This window comes from Armigeres subalbatus, chromosome 2 (assembly GCF_024139115.2).
Source record: "Armigeres subalbatus isolate Guangzhou_Male chromosome 2, GZ_Asu_2, whole genome shotgun sequence".
NCBI lineage: Eukaryota > Metazoa > Arthropoda > Insecta > Diptera > Culicidae > Armigeres > Armigeres subalbatus.
Window position 1 is genome coordinate 1,065,523 of NC_085140.1, and position 15,448 is coordinate 1,080,970.

General features: G+C 41.1%; 2 protein-coding genes across 2 annotated transcripts; one reads left to right on the forward strand and one right to left on the reverse strand.

Annotated features, from left to right (window-relative positions):
- Positions 1 to 7,777: 7,777 nt before the first annotated feature.
- LOC134208792 (RNA-binding protein spenito-like) lies at positions 7,778 to 8,460 on the forward strand. The gene is made up of 2 exons (XM_062684741.1): positions 7,778 to 7,918; positions 8,146 to 8,460. The coding sequence occupies exons 1-2, from the start codon at positions 7,778 to 7,780 to the stop codon at positions 8,458 to 8,460; spliced, it is 456 nt and encodes a 151-aa protein (XP_062540725.1).
- Positions 8,461 to 12,639: 4,179 nt separating this feature from the next.
- On the reverse strand, positions 12,640 to 15,448 carry LOC134213919 (uncharacterized). The gene is made up of 4 exons (XM_062693386.1): positions 14,861 to 15,448; positions 14,018 to 14,769; positions 13,159 to 13,905; positions 12,640 to 13,083 (listed from the first exon to the last, which is right to left on the reverse strand). The coding sequence occupies exons 1-2, from the start codon at positions 15,302 to 15,304 to the stop codon at positions 14,665 to 14,667; spliced, it is 549 nt and encodes a 182-aa protein (XP_062549370.1). The 5' UTR covers positions 15,305 to 15,448; the 3' UTR covers positions 12,640 to 13,083; positions 13,159 to 13,905; positions 14,018 to 14,664.

Here is a 15,448-nt window from a genome sequence, read left to right on the forward strand (position 1 = left end):
CTCTCCGGCGAGTATGGTGGACTTTTTACTAATTTTATCTTTAACGAATTAGCGTATTTGAGAAAAGCATGACTATTAAACGGTGGACCGTTGTCCGTTGCAATCGTATCACATTTACCGAAAATTCTGAAAATCGAGTTCAACGAGTCAATCAAAGCATCAGAATCCGTTCGATTCATTATTTTAGCATCAATCCATTTAGAATATGCATCGACCAAGATCAAGAATGTATTCCCACTCATGTGAAAGAAATCTAGATGAAGCCTCTCAAACGGCTGGCGTGCTACCGGCCATGACGAATATTCTTTTTTAACCGCTCTACCGGTACTACTACACACTGAACATCTCTTAACAAATTCCTCAATATTTCTATCCAGGCCTTGCCAAAACACATATCTACGAGCTGCCTGTTTCATTCGAACAACTCCGAGATGACCCCCATGCAACAACTCTAAGACACGCAACTGACATGACCTTGGAACAACTATCTTTTCAGAGAATAGTATGCAGTCTTCATACAACGACATTGATCATTGGTTTTGGAAGTAAAATTTCAATTCAACCGGCACCGCACACTCATTCCATCCATCTCTCACGCAACTAAAAAGCTTTCTCATGAACGGATCTCTTTGGGTTTCTCTACCAATCGTTTCAAGATCAATACTTGGTAACTCCTCACTCACACACAATAGTTCAGCAACATCTGAATCGACCCCTGTTTCACCTACAACTGGTAACCGGCTCAATGCATCTGCATTTGGAATCTTCGTTCCTTTCCGATAAACTATATCGAAATCAAAGATTGATATGATATACGCGTACTTTTGTAATCTAGCTGCTGCGAGTGGAGGAATGCCTTTCTTCAAATTGAAAATACTAGCTAACGGCTTATTATCAGTCACCACAGTGAACTTTTTTCCATATATGTACTTGAAAAACCTAGTCAATCCAAACACAACAGCCAAAGCCTCCCGATGGATGTTTGGGTACTTCTTCTCCGCCACAGAAAGAGTACTAGACACGTAAAATACTGGCTTTTCGGCCCCATTGACCACGTGGCACAACACTGCTCCAACCCCTTCTGAACTTGAGTCACACACTATGACAATCGGTAAGTCCGGATTGTATAGTTCCAACAAACTGTAACTCAACAAAAGCTTCTTACACTCAGTGAACACTCGCTCACACTCATCGTTCCATACGTATCGAACATTCTTCTTCAATAACGCATACAGTGGACTGAGTCTCACAGAGAGATTAGGTACGAACTTTGAGTAGTAATTAATCATTCCCAGAAAAGATTTCAATTGAGTATCATTCTTTGGTCTGGGTGCGTCAACTATCGCGCGAATTTTTCCTTCTGATGGTCTCAACCCTGCTTCGGACACTTCATGTCCGAGATACTGAATATTCATAACAAGAAACTCATTCTTGGATTTTAGCAATTAATCCTTCGATGGAATTACTACCAAGCAAAATATCATCTAAATAGCAAACAACGCCGTCTACCCCTTGCAAAATCTCATCCATCACTCTCTGGAATGTGGATGCTGCACTAGATATACCAAACGGCAATCTCTGAAATGCGTATAATCCCTTATGTGTATTAATCACTAAATACTTCTCCGACTCCTTCGAAATACTTATTTGCATGTATGCGCCCTGCAAATCTATTTTCGCAAAATACCGATAGCCACTCAACTGTGCAAACACATCATTAATATTCGGTAACGGATAATGTTCATTGCATATCATTTTGTTCGCTGTTACCTTACAATCCATACATATACGTACACTACCATCTGCTTTGGAAATTTTTAACCACTATAGGTGATGCCCACTCACTGTGCTTCACCGGCACTAGTATATTCTCTCGCACGAGCCTGTCGATCTCCTCCGAAACCTTCTCACGTAAAGTAAATGGCACCTCATAGGGTTTATAGAAAATAGGCCTTGCATCTTCTTTCAAATGTATGTTCGCTTCAAATTTACTCATTGGCTGCTCAAGGTTCTGTGAAAACACATCCTGATACTTTGATTTTAACTCTGTTATCAACGTATTTCTCACACTTTCCAACCGTTTATCTGCCACGCATACAGAATCACTCACGCCATTCACGATCAAATGTCGCCATCCGGGATACAAGGCATCCAACCAGTCCCTCCCCATGAGAGGGAAAAACTTTCTTTCACTATCGACTACTATGACGCTCAGCGAATACAAACTACCATCATCATGCCTAACATGAGCTCGGAATGAACCCACAATCTTCAGAATGTTACCCGATATTACACTCAGCTTCACTACACTTTTCTCTAAACGCAAATTCGAAAAATACTTTTGATAATCAATTTTATTTATAACCGTACACGAAGCTCCTGAGTCTACCTCAAAGTTTAGCCACTTACCTTCTAGTCAGATCTTTTTAAATAGAGGCAAACTGGTCACCAGGTTGAGGTTGTTCCCATGGTTTGGCGTCGTCACGCCGTTCTCGTCGCTGTCGTCCTCGTCACTGTTGACGCCGTTCATATTGGGTTTGCTCCAGCAGTTTCTCGCGATGTGTCCTTTTTTCGAGCAATTGAAACACCGGATGGTGCGTCGTCCACGTCCCCCGTGTTTTCTTGAAGTTGATCTTTCTCTCGAGCTTCCTTGTCTGCCTTGCTGTTGTTCTCGGCCACGTGATTTTGATCTGCTTCCTCGGATGTAACTTCTCGTGCTGATGCGGTTGGCAAACTCCTGTTTTTCCTTCATCTTCATCTGGTCTGATTCGATTTGTTCCAGATTCTTGGCTTTCGTGACAGCTTCATCGAATGTCATTTCGTCGGCACTATTCATTAGCTCACCTTGGATTATGGCATTTCGGAGACCAGCGATGAATTTGTCTCTCAGTGCCTTGTCCAGATACACTCCAAAAACACAGTATTTCGAGAGTGCTTGCAACTCGACAGCATAATCGGCCACCTTTTCCTGTTCCCTCTGGTTTCGTTTGAAGAACTCGACAGATTGCGCTATGCGGTTCTTCTTTGGGCTAAAGTACGATTTCAGCTTTTCGATGACCACGTGGTACGTCACGTCCTTATGAGTCTGCGGATACAACAACTGTTGCAATTTTTTGAGCGCAGGCAATCCAATAAAGTGCACGATGAGCTTCCGCTTGTAAACGTCGTCTTTGATGTCGTTTAGCTCGAAAAAATTCTCAGCTCGTTCCAGGTAATCATCAAAGTCGGCACTGGGAACGAAATTGTCCAGTGTACCGATGAGTTTCGCGCTTGCATTTCCTGTTGCAGGCGTACCAGCACTCGGCGTGCCAGCACCTCACTTCTCGATCACGTGTTTGGTTAAACCACTATCGGCACTCACTTATGACGGTAACTCACGCGTTCAACACAACTGTTTCACTCTCGTCGCCAATGTCAAATTGGTGGTGGATCACCAAGCTTCTCCACACGATCACTTTAACTACAATCTTTATTAGGTGACGTCCAAACAGGGAAAGAGAGCTATCGTACATATCTGCTCGTTTTTATACAAATACAAACGGATATCAATATTCATAATAATTTACGACTATCAAGATACTTATCCCATACCTATGTTATCTAGAGCAATTGACGAGGGATACAACTATTTAACAGTCACTTCGAGTCCAACAAGTCTCATGCTTCGAGACCAACAAGCCTCATGCTTCGAAATCAACAAGTCTCATGCTTAGACACCAACAAGTCTCATGCTTCGAGACCAACAAATCTCATGCTTCGAGACCAACAAGTCTCATGCTTAGACACCAACAAGTCTCATGCTTCGAGACCAACAAGTCTCATGCTTAGACACCAACAAGTCTCATGCTTCGAGACCAACAAGTCTCATGCTTCGAGACCAACAAGTCTCATGCTTTGAGACCAACAAGTCTCATGCTTAGACACCAACAAGTCTCATGCTTAGACACCAACAAGTCTCATGCTTCGAGACCAACAAGTCTCATGCTTCGAGACCAACAAGTCTCATGCTTCGAGACCAACAAGTCTGATGCTTCGAGACCAACAAGTCTCATGCTTCGAGACCAACAAGTCTCATGCTTCGAGACCAACAAGTCTCATGCTTCGAGACCAACAAGTCTCATGCTTCGAGACCAACAAGTCTCATGCTTCGAGACCAACAAGTCTCATGCTTCGAGACCAACAAGTCTCATGCTTCGAAACCAACAAGTCTCATGCTTGGAGACCAACAAGTCTCATGCTTAGACACCAACAAGTCTCATGCTTAGACACCAAAAAGTCTCATGCTTCGAGATCAACAAGTCTCATGCTTCGAGATCAACAAGTCTCATGCTTCGAGACCAACAAGTCTCATGCTTCGAGACCAACAAGTCTCATGCTTCGAGACCAACAAGTCCCATGCTTAGACACCAACAAGTCTGATGCTTCGAGACCAACAAGTTTCATGCTTAGACACCAACAAGTCTCATGCTTCGAGACCAACAAGTCTCATGCTTCGAGACCAACAAGTCTCATGCTTAGACACCAACAAGTCTCATGCTTCGAGACCAACAAGTCTCATGCTTAGACAACAACAAGTCTCATGCTTCGAGACCAACAAGTCTCATGCTTAGACACCAGCAAGTCTCATGCTTAGACACCAACAAGTCTCATGCTTAGACACCAACAAGTCTCATGCTTCGAGGCCAACAAGTCTCATGCTTCGAGATCATCAAGTCTCATGCTTAGACACCAACAAGTCTCATGCTTCGAGACCAACAAGTCTCATGCTTAGACACCAACAAGTCTCATGCTTCGAGACCAACAAGTCTCATGCTTCGAGACCAACAAGTCTCATGCTTAGACACCAACAAGTCTCATGCTTCGAGACCAACAAGTCTCATGCTTAGACACCAACAAGTCTCATGTTTCGAGACCAACAAGTCTCATGCTTCGAGACCAACAAGTCTCATGCTTCGAGACCAACAAGTCTCGTGCTACTGTGTTGAACTTAATTAATAATTAAAAAAACACACTAATAAAGATTAAAAAAAAAAAAAAAAAAAAAAAAGTCTCGTGCTTCAAGACCAACAAGTCTCATGCTTAGACACCAATAAGTCTCATGCCTAAACACCAACAAGTCTCATGCTTAGACACCAACAAGTCTCATGCTTCGAGACCAACAAGTCTCATGCTTCGACACCAACAAGTCTCATGCTTAGACACCAACAAGTCTCATGCTTAGACACCAACAAGTCTCATGCTTCGAGACCAACAGTCTCATGCTTAGACACCAACAAGTATCATGCTTCGAGACCAACAATTATAATGCTTAGACACCAACAAGTCTCATGCTTCGAGACCAACAAGTCTCATGCTTCGAGACCAATAAGTCTCATGCTTCGAGACCAACAAGTCTCATGCTTAGACATTAGACTGGCCCAGGAAACAAAAAGTTGTGTAATTCCACGGGGCACCCCCCAGGATTGTGTCTTTGGGTGAGAAAATCAATCTCTGAAAATTTCAGCTCAATCGCTTGTTGCATAAGCTGGCGCATTTGATTTGAAGTTTGTATGAGGATTTCAGCCAAAATGTATAGGAAAATACACCTCCGTCACTCATTTGATCTGGAAATTGGTTCTGATTGCTCGATTGACCTCAGAATTGCAAAAACGGCAGTTGGTATGCTACAGAACAATTTCACAGAACATTGTATGATGATTAAATGAACTTTTATATAGGTTTTGGCTGATGCGATTCGATCAAAAAATCCAAAAATACACAAATCAGCTCCTAATAAATCAGCCGAAAACTATATAAAAGTTCATTTAATCATCATGCAATGTTCTGTGAAATTGTTCTGTAGCATACCAACTGCCGTTTTTGCAATTCTGAGGTCAATCGAGCAATCAGAACCAATTTCCAGATCGAATGAGTGACGGAGGTGTATTTTCCTATACATTTTGGCTGAAATCCTCATACAAACTTGAAATCAAATGCGCCAGCTTATGCAACAAGCGATTGAGCTGAAATTTTCAGAGATTGATTTTCTCACCCAAAGACACAATTCTGGGGGGTGCCCCGTGGAATTCGACAACATTTTTGACGTAAACTACGTCTAAGGGGAAGACTCGGATACAGGGTGACAAATGAAAATTTTCAAATCCGAGACCGTCACGAAATCATGTAAGATTTTGAACGTTAATAGCGCATTCATCTTTCGATGGATTTTTGAGATTTATATATCAATCGACTCGGAAGCTCTCCACCAATGTCCCAGTTATATTGAAACATTTGATTATCAACGTTAAAGTAGGGTATTGGACCATTTTGGCAGCACCTCTTTTTCCCGTTCGCAACGTGAGTCTCATTCGGCCGTCGTTCAGTGTAGTTGGTTTTTGGGCTCTTCTTTTTGTGCGGTGCTTCGCACCAGTTTGCCACAAAAAGTAGGGCCAGAGCAGTGACCGCAGTCGGCGATATACATACAAGCGCATGTTTGTGCAAGCATAGGATGATCGATTGTTAGCAACGGCAATGCGATAATCGCAATGCAGATGAACAAACATGTTCGATTCAAAGATAACTTAGGAAAATGGTAAGCCATTTTATGATAAACTGCAAATTGTTAATTATATTTTTATTATTAAATATGCGCCTTTTATTATTAAATATGCGGGGCTCTCCTTAGCCGTGCGGTAAGACGCGCGGCTACAAAGCAAGACCATGCTGAGGGTGGCTGGGTTCGATTCCCGGTGCCGGTCTAGACAATTGTCGGATTGGAAATCGTCTCGACTTCCCTGGGCATAAAAGTATCATCGTGTTAGCCTCATGATATACGAATGCAAATATGGTAACTTGGCTAAGAAACCTCGCAGTTAACAACTGTGGAAGTGCTTAATGAACACTAAGCTGCGATGCGGCTCTGTCCCAGTGTGGGGATGTAATGCCAATAAGAAGAAGATGCGCCAAAAAAAAAAAATCAATTTTAATTCAGGAAGTTTGAATGCACTTCAGATACTCAGCTTATTGTACACGGCTATAGCTATAGATAGAACAGTGGCGTAGCCACGGGGTGGTTTTGGACATAAAACCCCCCCCAGAGAAAAAATTTCTTGAAGAAATTTGTTTTTCGAACATTCTCGAATTAAAAAAAATGTTCAGAACCCCCCCCCCCCATTGACGAATACATAGACCGAAATGTCCGGTACAAAGCCATCAGAAAATCGGGCACCATGTCTTCTTCTTCATTTTGAAGGAAATACCCCTTGTGGGTGACGAATTACATAAATAAATATTTTACGAGCGCTGACTTACCCCTCTTGACGTTTTGACAGTTTGTTTGTTTTTCTCCCTCACCTTGTGACGTCGTTTCGGTTCGTTTGTTGTTTGTTCGTTTCGTTACTCAGTTGGAGCGTGAGTTCGACCGTTTTGGTGCCATCAAAAATATTGAATATATTTAACAAAGGGGACACCCAGGCCTACATTCTGTACGATTCTATTGATGCTGCTACGGCTGCTGTGAAGGAAATGCGTGGATTCCCGTTAGGGGCACCGAATCGTCGTATTCGTATCGATTTTGCTGATAACGGAACAACACCATCGTTCTCAAAGCGCAGTGGAGGTTTTTCGGAAGGCGGTGAGTATCGTCGCGGCCCCGACTACGAATATTCGGAAGGTGGTGCATCATAAGAGGAAAATTCATTGTACGGCTATGGTGGAAGACCGCGGCAGAGGAGGATTCCGCGGGCGTGGTGGTTTCCGTGGCAGTTTTCATAGGATGGCCCACCGCACCACGGGGACAATGATGAATGGCGTCGATCAGGAGCCGATGGCGAATATGATTCACGCCGTCGTTCTGGATCACGTGAACCAGGAATCGATAGATCTCGCTCCCGTTCACCGAGGCGACGCAGTCCGGCTGATTCGTCTTCTCATAGGAATGGCATGTTATCGAATGCAAGAACGTTACCAGAAGTGGCACGGAAATTTACCACATTCTGGCAAGGGGCGCTGATTTGGAAGAGTTCACTATTCCCCGCCAAGTTACACCTAACGGACGGAAACAACGAAATAGTGGACAGCCTGATGAAGGACGAGGAAGGTAAACACCACCTTCGTGTTACTCAGCGACTACGCCTCGATCAACCCAAGTTGGAAGATGTGCAGTAGCGCATATCGACGTCATCGTCGCACGCAATCTTCCTCGGCCTGCCGGGATCGACGTCATCGGTAGCATCATCGGATGATGCCAGCGTTCAGACGCGTCCACTGCGTAATCTCGTGTCCTACCTGAAGCAGAAAGAAGCGGCCGGCGTTATATCCTTACTCAATAAGGAAACGGAAGCAACCGGTGTGCTCTACTCATTCCCGCCATGCGATTTTTCGACAGAATTGTTGAAACGAACATGTCACAACCTCACCGAGGAGGGACTGAAGGAAGACCATCTGGTAATCGTGGTGGTCCGAGGAGGAACAATCCTCTGAAATGCCTTCTTTCTGGAATTGCAGCAACTAGTCCATATTGGCACAGCATACAACATGGCTGCTCTAAAAATTTGTTTGCAAATAAGTAAAAAATAAGTAAAATAATAAGTAAATAAATGTAAATAAGTAAAAAATAAGTAAAAAAGTCGGCTGGTTAGTTGATTAATTGTTTTGTTGGTTGCTTGGTTGATTGGTTAATAAGTTGATTGGTAGCTTGCTTAAATGGTTGGTTGTTTGATTAGTTAGTTGATTGATTCGTTGGTTATTTGGTTAGTTGGTTGCTGCTTGATTTGTTAGCAGGAAGAATGGTTGATTGGTTGGTTTCTTTTTTGTTTATTGATTACTTGATTGGTTGGTAATTTGGTTGATTGGTTGCTTGACTGATTGATTGATTGGTTGGTCGGCTCGTTAGTTTATATGTTGATTTGTTGGTTGCTTGAATGGTTGATTAGTTGGTTGGTTGAATGATTGCTTGGTTGATTGGTAGCTTGCTTGAATGGTGGGTTGCTTGATTGCTTGGTTGATTGGTAGTTTGCTTGAATGATTGGTTATTTGATTGATTGCTGCTTGATTTGTTAGATAGTAGAATAATTGATTGGTTGGTTGATTGCTTGCTTGATTGGTTGGTCGGCTGGTTAGTTGACATGTTGTTTTGTTGGTTGCTTGGTTGGTTGATTTATTGGTTGGTAATTTGGTTGATTGGTTGCTTGACTGGTTGATTGTTTGGTTGCTTGATTGGCTGGTCGGCTGGTTATTGATATGTTGTTTTGTTCGTTGCTTCAATGGTTGCTTGGTTGGTTGATTAATTGATTCGTTGCTTGATTGATTGGTAGTTTGCTTGAATGGCTGATTGCTGGATTAGCCAATCAAGCAACCAATCAACTAAATAAACAACCAAGCAACCAACAAACAATGAAGCAATCAACCAACCAATTAAGCAACCAGCCAACTATCAAGGAACCAACTAATCAACAGTTCTACCAACTAACTAATCAAGCATAACCAACCAATCAATCAATCAATCAACTAATCAACCAATCAAGAAACCAAAAAAAAAATCAACTAATCAACCAATTGATTGTTGGTTGCCAATCCAACCAACCAATCAGGTTATTTGATTGATTGGTTGCTTGCCTGGTTGATTGATTGGTTGGTCGGCTGGTTAGTTGATACTGTTTTGTTCAACCGTTCAAGACGAGTTTAGGACTCTCCATTTAATTCCACCAATTATTTTGACATCTTTGCAGATACGTATTTCGACCACAACTGTGTGGTCGTATTCAGTGTCTCGTACTTGACTCGACTGTTTTGTTGCTTGCTTGATTAGTTCGTAGGTTGGATAATTGATTGGTTGATTGGTAGATTGCTTGATTGGTTGGTTGATTGATTAGTTGTTTGATTGGTGGTTGGTTACTTATTTGGTTGATTGGTTGCTTTAGTTGATTGATTGGTTGTGGTTATTTAGTTGATTGGTTGCTTGATTGGTTGGTCGTTTCGTTAAATGGTAAGTTGTTTAGTTGATTGGTTAATTAGTTGGTTGGTTGCTTGATTGGTTGGTGGATCGCTAGCTTACTTGATTGATTGGTTGCTGCTTGATTTGTCAGTTGGAAGTATGGTTGATTGATTGGTTGCTTGATTGTTGGTTGGTTGACTGGTTGATTGGTTGGTTGCTTGTTGGTTAGTAGGCTGGTTAGTTGATTAGTTGTTTTGCTGATTACTTGGTTGATTGGTTAATAAGTTGATTTCTAGGTTGCTTGATTGGTTAGTTATTTGGTTGATGGGTTGGTTGGTTGCTGCTTGATTTGTTAGTTGGTAGAATGGTTGATTGGTTGGTTGCTTCATTGTTGGTTGATTGATTGATTGATTGGTAATTTGGTTAATTGGTTGCTTGACTGGTTGATTGTTTGGTTGCTTGATGTGGAATGCCTTCACTTGTCATAAGACGAGTTTGTACAATCCAATCCAACCAATTAACCTATCAAGCAACTAACCAACCAATTAGGCAACCAACCAATCAAACAACTAACCAATCAAGCAACCAATCATTCAACCATTCAAGCAAGCAGTGTTGTGCTGAATCATTATCAAACGATAATGATTGCAATTTTCATGTGAAAACTTTTCACGTGAAAACAGTAGGCGAGTTGTCGCCGGCGACAACTTCTCACATGTTGCACTCAAACGATAGTAAACACAGAATTTTCATTCAAACATTAATCTTTACTAATATCAGCTAATTGTCAACAGTCCCGTTATATATTCTATTTGGCGTTATGGTTTGATGATAGTAAGGAAAAATAGTTCTAAATGTAACGGTAAATGCTTCAAATCAAGATACGATTTTCAAACGATTCCTAATCGCTGGCGAGTTTTTATCTCTTGATAATTTAAAAGTAAGATCGCGGGTGAGTTTGATCATCCTCGATTTTTTGAAAATTTGATTTTTCCCATCCCTGCAAGCAAGCTACCAATCAATTAAAAAATAAATCAAGCAACCAATTAACCTATCAAGCAACTAACCAACCAATTAGGCAACCAACCAATCAAACAACTAACCAATCAAGCAAACAATCATTTAAGACCACTTCCAATCAATCAAGCAACCATTAACCAATCAAGCAACTAACGAATCAAACAAGCTATCAATCAACCAACTAACTTATCAAGCAAATAATCATTTCACCAACTAACAAATCAATCAATCAACCAACCAACTAACCAATTAACCATTCAAGCAACCAACAAAACAACTAATCAACTAACAAGCCGACCAACCAAATAACCCACCAATTAAGCAACCAATTAATCAAGCAGCCAACCAATTAACCAACTAACAAATCAAGCACCCAACCAGTCAACCAATCAAGGAACTCACCATTCTACCATTCAAGAAAGCTACGATCAATCAAGCAACCAACCAACTAATAAAGCAATCAAGCAACTTAGCAATCAATTAGGCAACAAACCAATCAATTAATTTATCGAGCTGAGTCGATTGATGTATTATGTGGATTTCCGGATATCCTATTAAAAGTTCGTTTTTAAGTGATCCTAAGATATGTATTCGTAATAATTAAGGGCCCTCCTTAGCCGTGCGGCAAGACTCGCGGCTACAAAGCAAGACCATGCTGAGGGTGGCTGAGTTCGACTCCCGGTGCCGGTCTAGGCAATTTTCGGATTGGAAGCAATTCTCGTCCAAATATTTCATATTGTACGGGAAAACTTGCAAAATATTTAGTCCCAAATCATGACCTGAGGTAACGGATGAAATTGATGCTTCTCTCGTACAATAGTCTTGGCTTGTACCACCTACGAATTTGTGCGAATTGCTCAATGCTAATGCTAATGCTAATACGGGAAAACTTGCAAAATATTAACTGACCCGCATAGTTCAAGACCATTCGACCGCCTTATCCTGTATTATCCGTGACCATTAAAAACTAAACATGAAAAATAACATTAATATCCTTTCGAAACAATAAGCCCACACTACAGTTGATTGTTTCAACAATCTGGTGGATGGTGAATCGCGATTTTACAATATGAGTAAAGGGCGGTTAAGGTGACACGGGAAGCACAAACCATTATCAAATCGTCATCATTTCATCATTGAACGCCTAATTTTTTTTTCTACAACAAATATGATTTTTAAAAAGTATCACCGACGCGTGCTTACTCGCAATCTACATGCTGATACATTTACAGATACACCAAACAACTGAAAATCGAAATACGCCGCTCCAAAGTTGCGAGGTGATAATGCTAGAAAGAGACAAAAGATAGGAGAAATAACACGGTGTTCAGTGCCTCCCCGAGTCACCTTAAGTTATGTTACAATAAAAAAAGCGATTTTTCGGTGCAAAAATTTTCGTGGACTTTCAAACAAATAGTTGATTTATAATCCATTTTTTGAATGGTTTACCGTATATTGTACGCTAGTTTGATCATTGAACCATAAAATTTAACTAAATACAATAATCTTAAACGAAACTGGTTATTAATAGTGCATAATGGTAAAAAAAACCTTTTCCTGTGTTTCCTGCAATAGTAATATGTATTATTGAATAATTTAAAAAAATATATAATAAAGAACACAAATGGCAAAAAGTAAGTAGATGTAACAATGTATGTTCAGCTGGAGAAACAGAAGTTTACACGTACTTATTATATGCCATTGTTTCTTTTTCAATTAAGTTTTGTTTGCTAGTTCTAATTTTATTCAGTTTGTGCCGTACTATATGACCTACATAATGTATCCATATCGATCACGTCACGATATTGTTCGTCCATGGACATATACCACAACATCGCTTCACCCAAGATCACTTTAGTGATGTGAATCGACGTATTCAAGCTTATTAGGGGGTTTTCTGTGCGACTTGTTGTCGAGAACTGGATACCGATGAATCGCCACCAACAATATCGTCGGAATCATTCACGGCAGCAACATTTTCTTGAATTAGCAACCGTCCATCGATATAGGCCTGTACAGCCGGAATCGTTTTGGTGGTGTGAATCGTCGACATCGAGATGATTTAAGGATTGTCCTATAGAGAAGCCAAGACCGATTGATCTCCGCTCCAGGTCAGTATTGTCGTAAATCCTAATGGTATCGCTATTGTGCTGAAATTGATATAAAAATCGTCAATAATATAACTCTCTAAGAACTTGTATATATAATGGTAAAGTGCAACTGACCTGTTTGGAATCGCTCGAATTGGATGTTGAAGTGTTTGATGTGATGCCTTTCGCTACTATAGAGTATTCTTGTTTCGAAGAACTTACATACGACCATGCACTCCAGCTTGTAGAAAGATTGCTCCCCGAACGCGACCAGATATATTATGTTTACTGAGTACTGCTGTACGAGGAACTTCCGTCAACTCTTTCCGGATGCTGCTGTTGATTAATTTTAGCTCTTCCAACAGCGTTCTATTACTTCTGGTGTCTAACATAATGTCAGTACAATTAACAACGGTGTTTTGTGAAATTGAGGATATAGGGAGGAACGTTTCCGGTGAGAAGTAATAATTGGTTGGAACATAAGTCGCAGCAGTTAAGCTGTTACTTCATTCGCTGACAACATATGATCGTTTTCGTTCCCAGGAAGAGCCTGTGTTCACAAAAATGGAACAATCGGTGTTTTCGCACGAATCGCGCATATCCTCAAACCTCTAACCTCAACTAGTTGGAACGGAGATCAGCAACACCAACACATCAGTTTAGGAGCTCTAGTCCCGATAGTTTCGACAGTCTCTGAGACTTGGGTGCTATTGGGGTAGTTTTTAAACTGATCCCATCGCGGCTGAATTGATCGACTGTAGCTTTGGCAGTGGTGCAGTTTTCTGTTATCTTCATCATGCTGTTGGTACTTCTGTTTAGGTTGGCCCTTTTGCCCCTTTTGCAAGGCTTGGTACTTTCGGTCAAAATTTCTTCAATGAATGTCTGAAAGCAAGAGAAAATAGTATTCTTAGATTTTTAATGTTTTCAATGTTTATACGCATTAATTCTATCATTTTGTTTATTTATATATAACACTTAAAATTCATAAATTTACTTTCACACGGCAATCCATGAGTCACAACGTTGATGGGGAATAGTTTTGAAGAATGTTTCACTTCAAAGTCAAAGAAATAAATTTCACTTCAAAGTCAAAGAAATAAATTTCACGCGATAAATGGGAACGATAATAGTATTTCATTATAGTTTTCTAGTGGAAAAAATAAATTTCAATAACAAACAACAAACAATAACAAACAAATGAAAAAAAAATCAACTGAGCTAAACTTTTGACAGTGAACAACGGAACAACTAGGCGCTGCAACTTTGACGTGGTGCTACGTACCTAGTTTAAGATTTCAAACAATAAATAAAAATAATTTAACAATATTATTTATTGTTGCCACAAACCATATAACCCCTTCATCATATCAAACAGTTGTGTGCTTTTGAATTGATATCTTTCAAAAATAGCATGACAACATTGTTTATCACAATACAAGAAAATGTCGAAGAATAATTCGTTATTGTTTAAATATTTCAGTCACTTATCATTGAACATAGCCACAAGTTTTTGTATTACAGTTACATTTTGCTTTGAATCAACTTAATGGTTTGGAACATGACTCAAATTGTTTTTTGTTATGCGGGCCTCCAAGCGGTTACTCCGCCGACAAAAGGGATTACGATCATCGTCGCCTTCTATCAGATTTGTGTGTTTTTCTTGTGCGCGGGACCCTCCCGTACCACCGGACAGTGGCTAGACCGTTGGCTGTCCAGGCCGGGTATTTCCTTCGATCGGCTGCTCATCTGTATGAGAAGATAGATCAACTCACTGTAAATACTGGCGTTTAAGTACAAAACAAAGGTAAATTTTGATTCAGGAAATGTTAACACTTACCAAAGGAGATGAAGCAGACCGCGACAATTCGCCGCCTTTTATGTGAATTGAACTCGGCGTTGATGAACTCAGGTCGGCAAGTAGCACTGCGGCGGTGGAGCTGGTGGTGCTGGTCGTGGTGATCGTTGTGATAGGAGCACTAGCACCTCCGGTACTTGTACTGGCAACCGCACTTCCCGATAAATGGTGCTGGTGCTGCTGTTGGAGCGATTCCATATCGGAAACGAGAACAACCGTTGGACTCGATGTGCGATCGGTTTGCAGGTGGATTTGTCGGATTTGTGGAATTGGGGGTACGGGTGTCGACGGTTCATCGTGCTGATCGGGTGCTGATCGCGCTTCCGGTGGAGACGATACGGCCGGCGATGTTGGAATGATCGGTTCGGAAATTTGCCTTTCAAAATGATGGTACGCCGGAATCGTCAATAGGTTTTGCGGGTACATGTTCGTTACGTCCAGCGTGTCCAAGTCGGATCCGTACTGCTGACCGGACGAGGATGAGTCACTTCCTTTCTTTATCCGCTGCTGGCGGAATAAAAAAGAACAACCGAAAAAGTTGTTGCTGTGCGGCACGCGAGGGAAAAACAG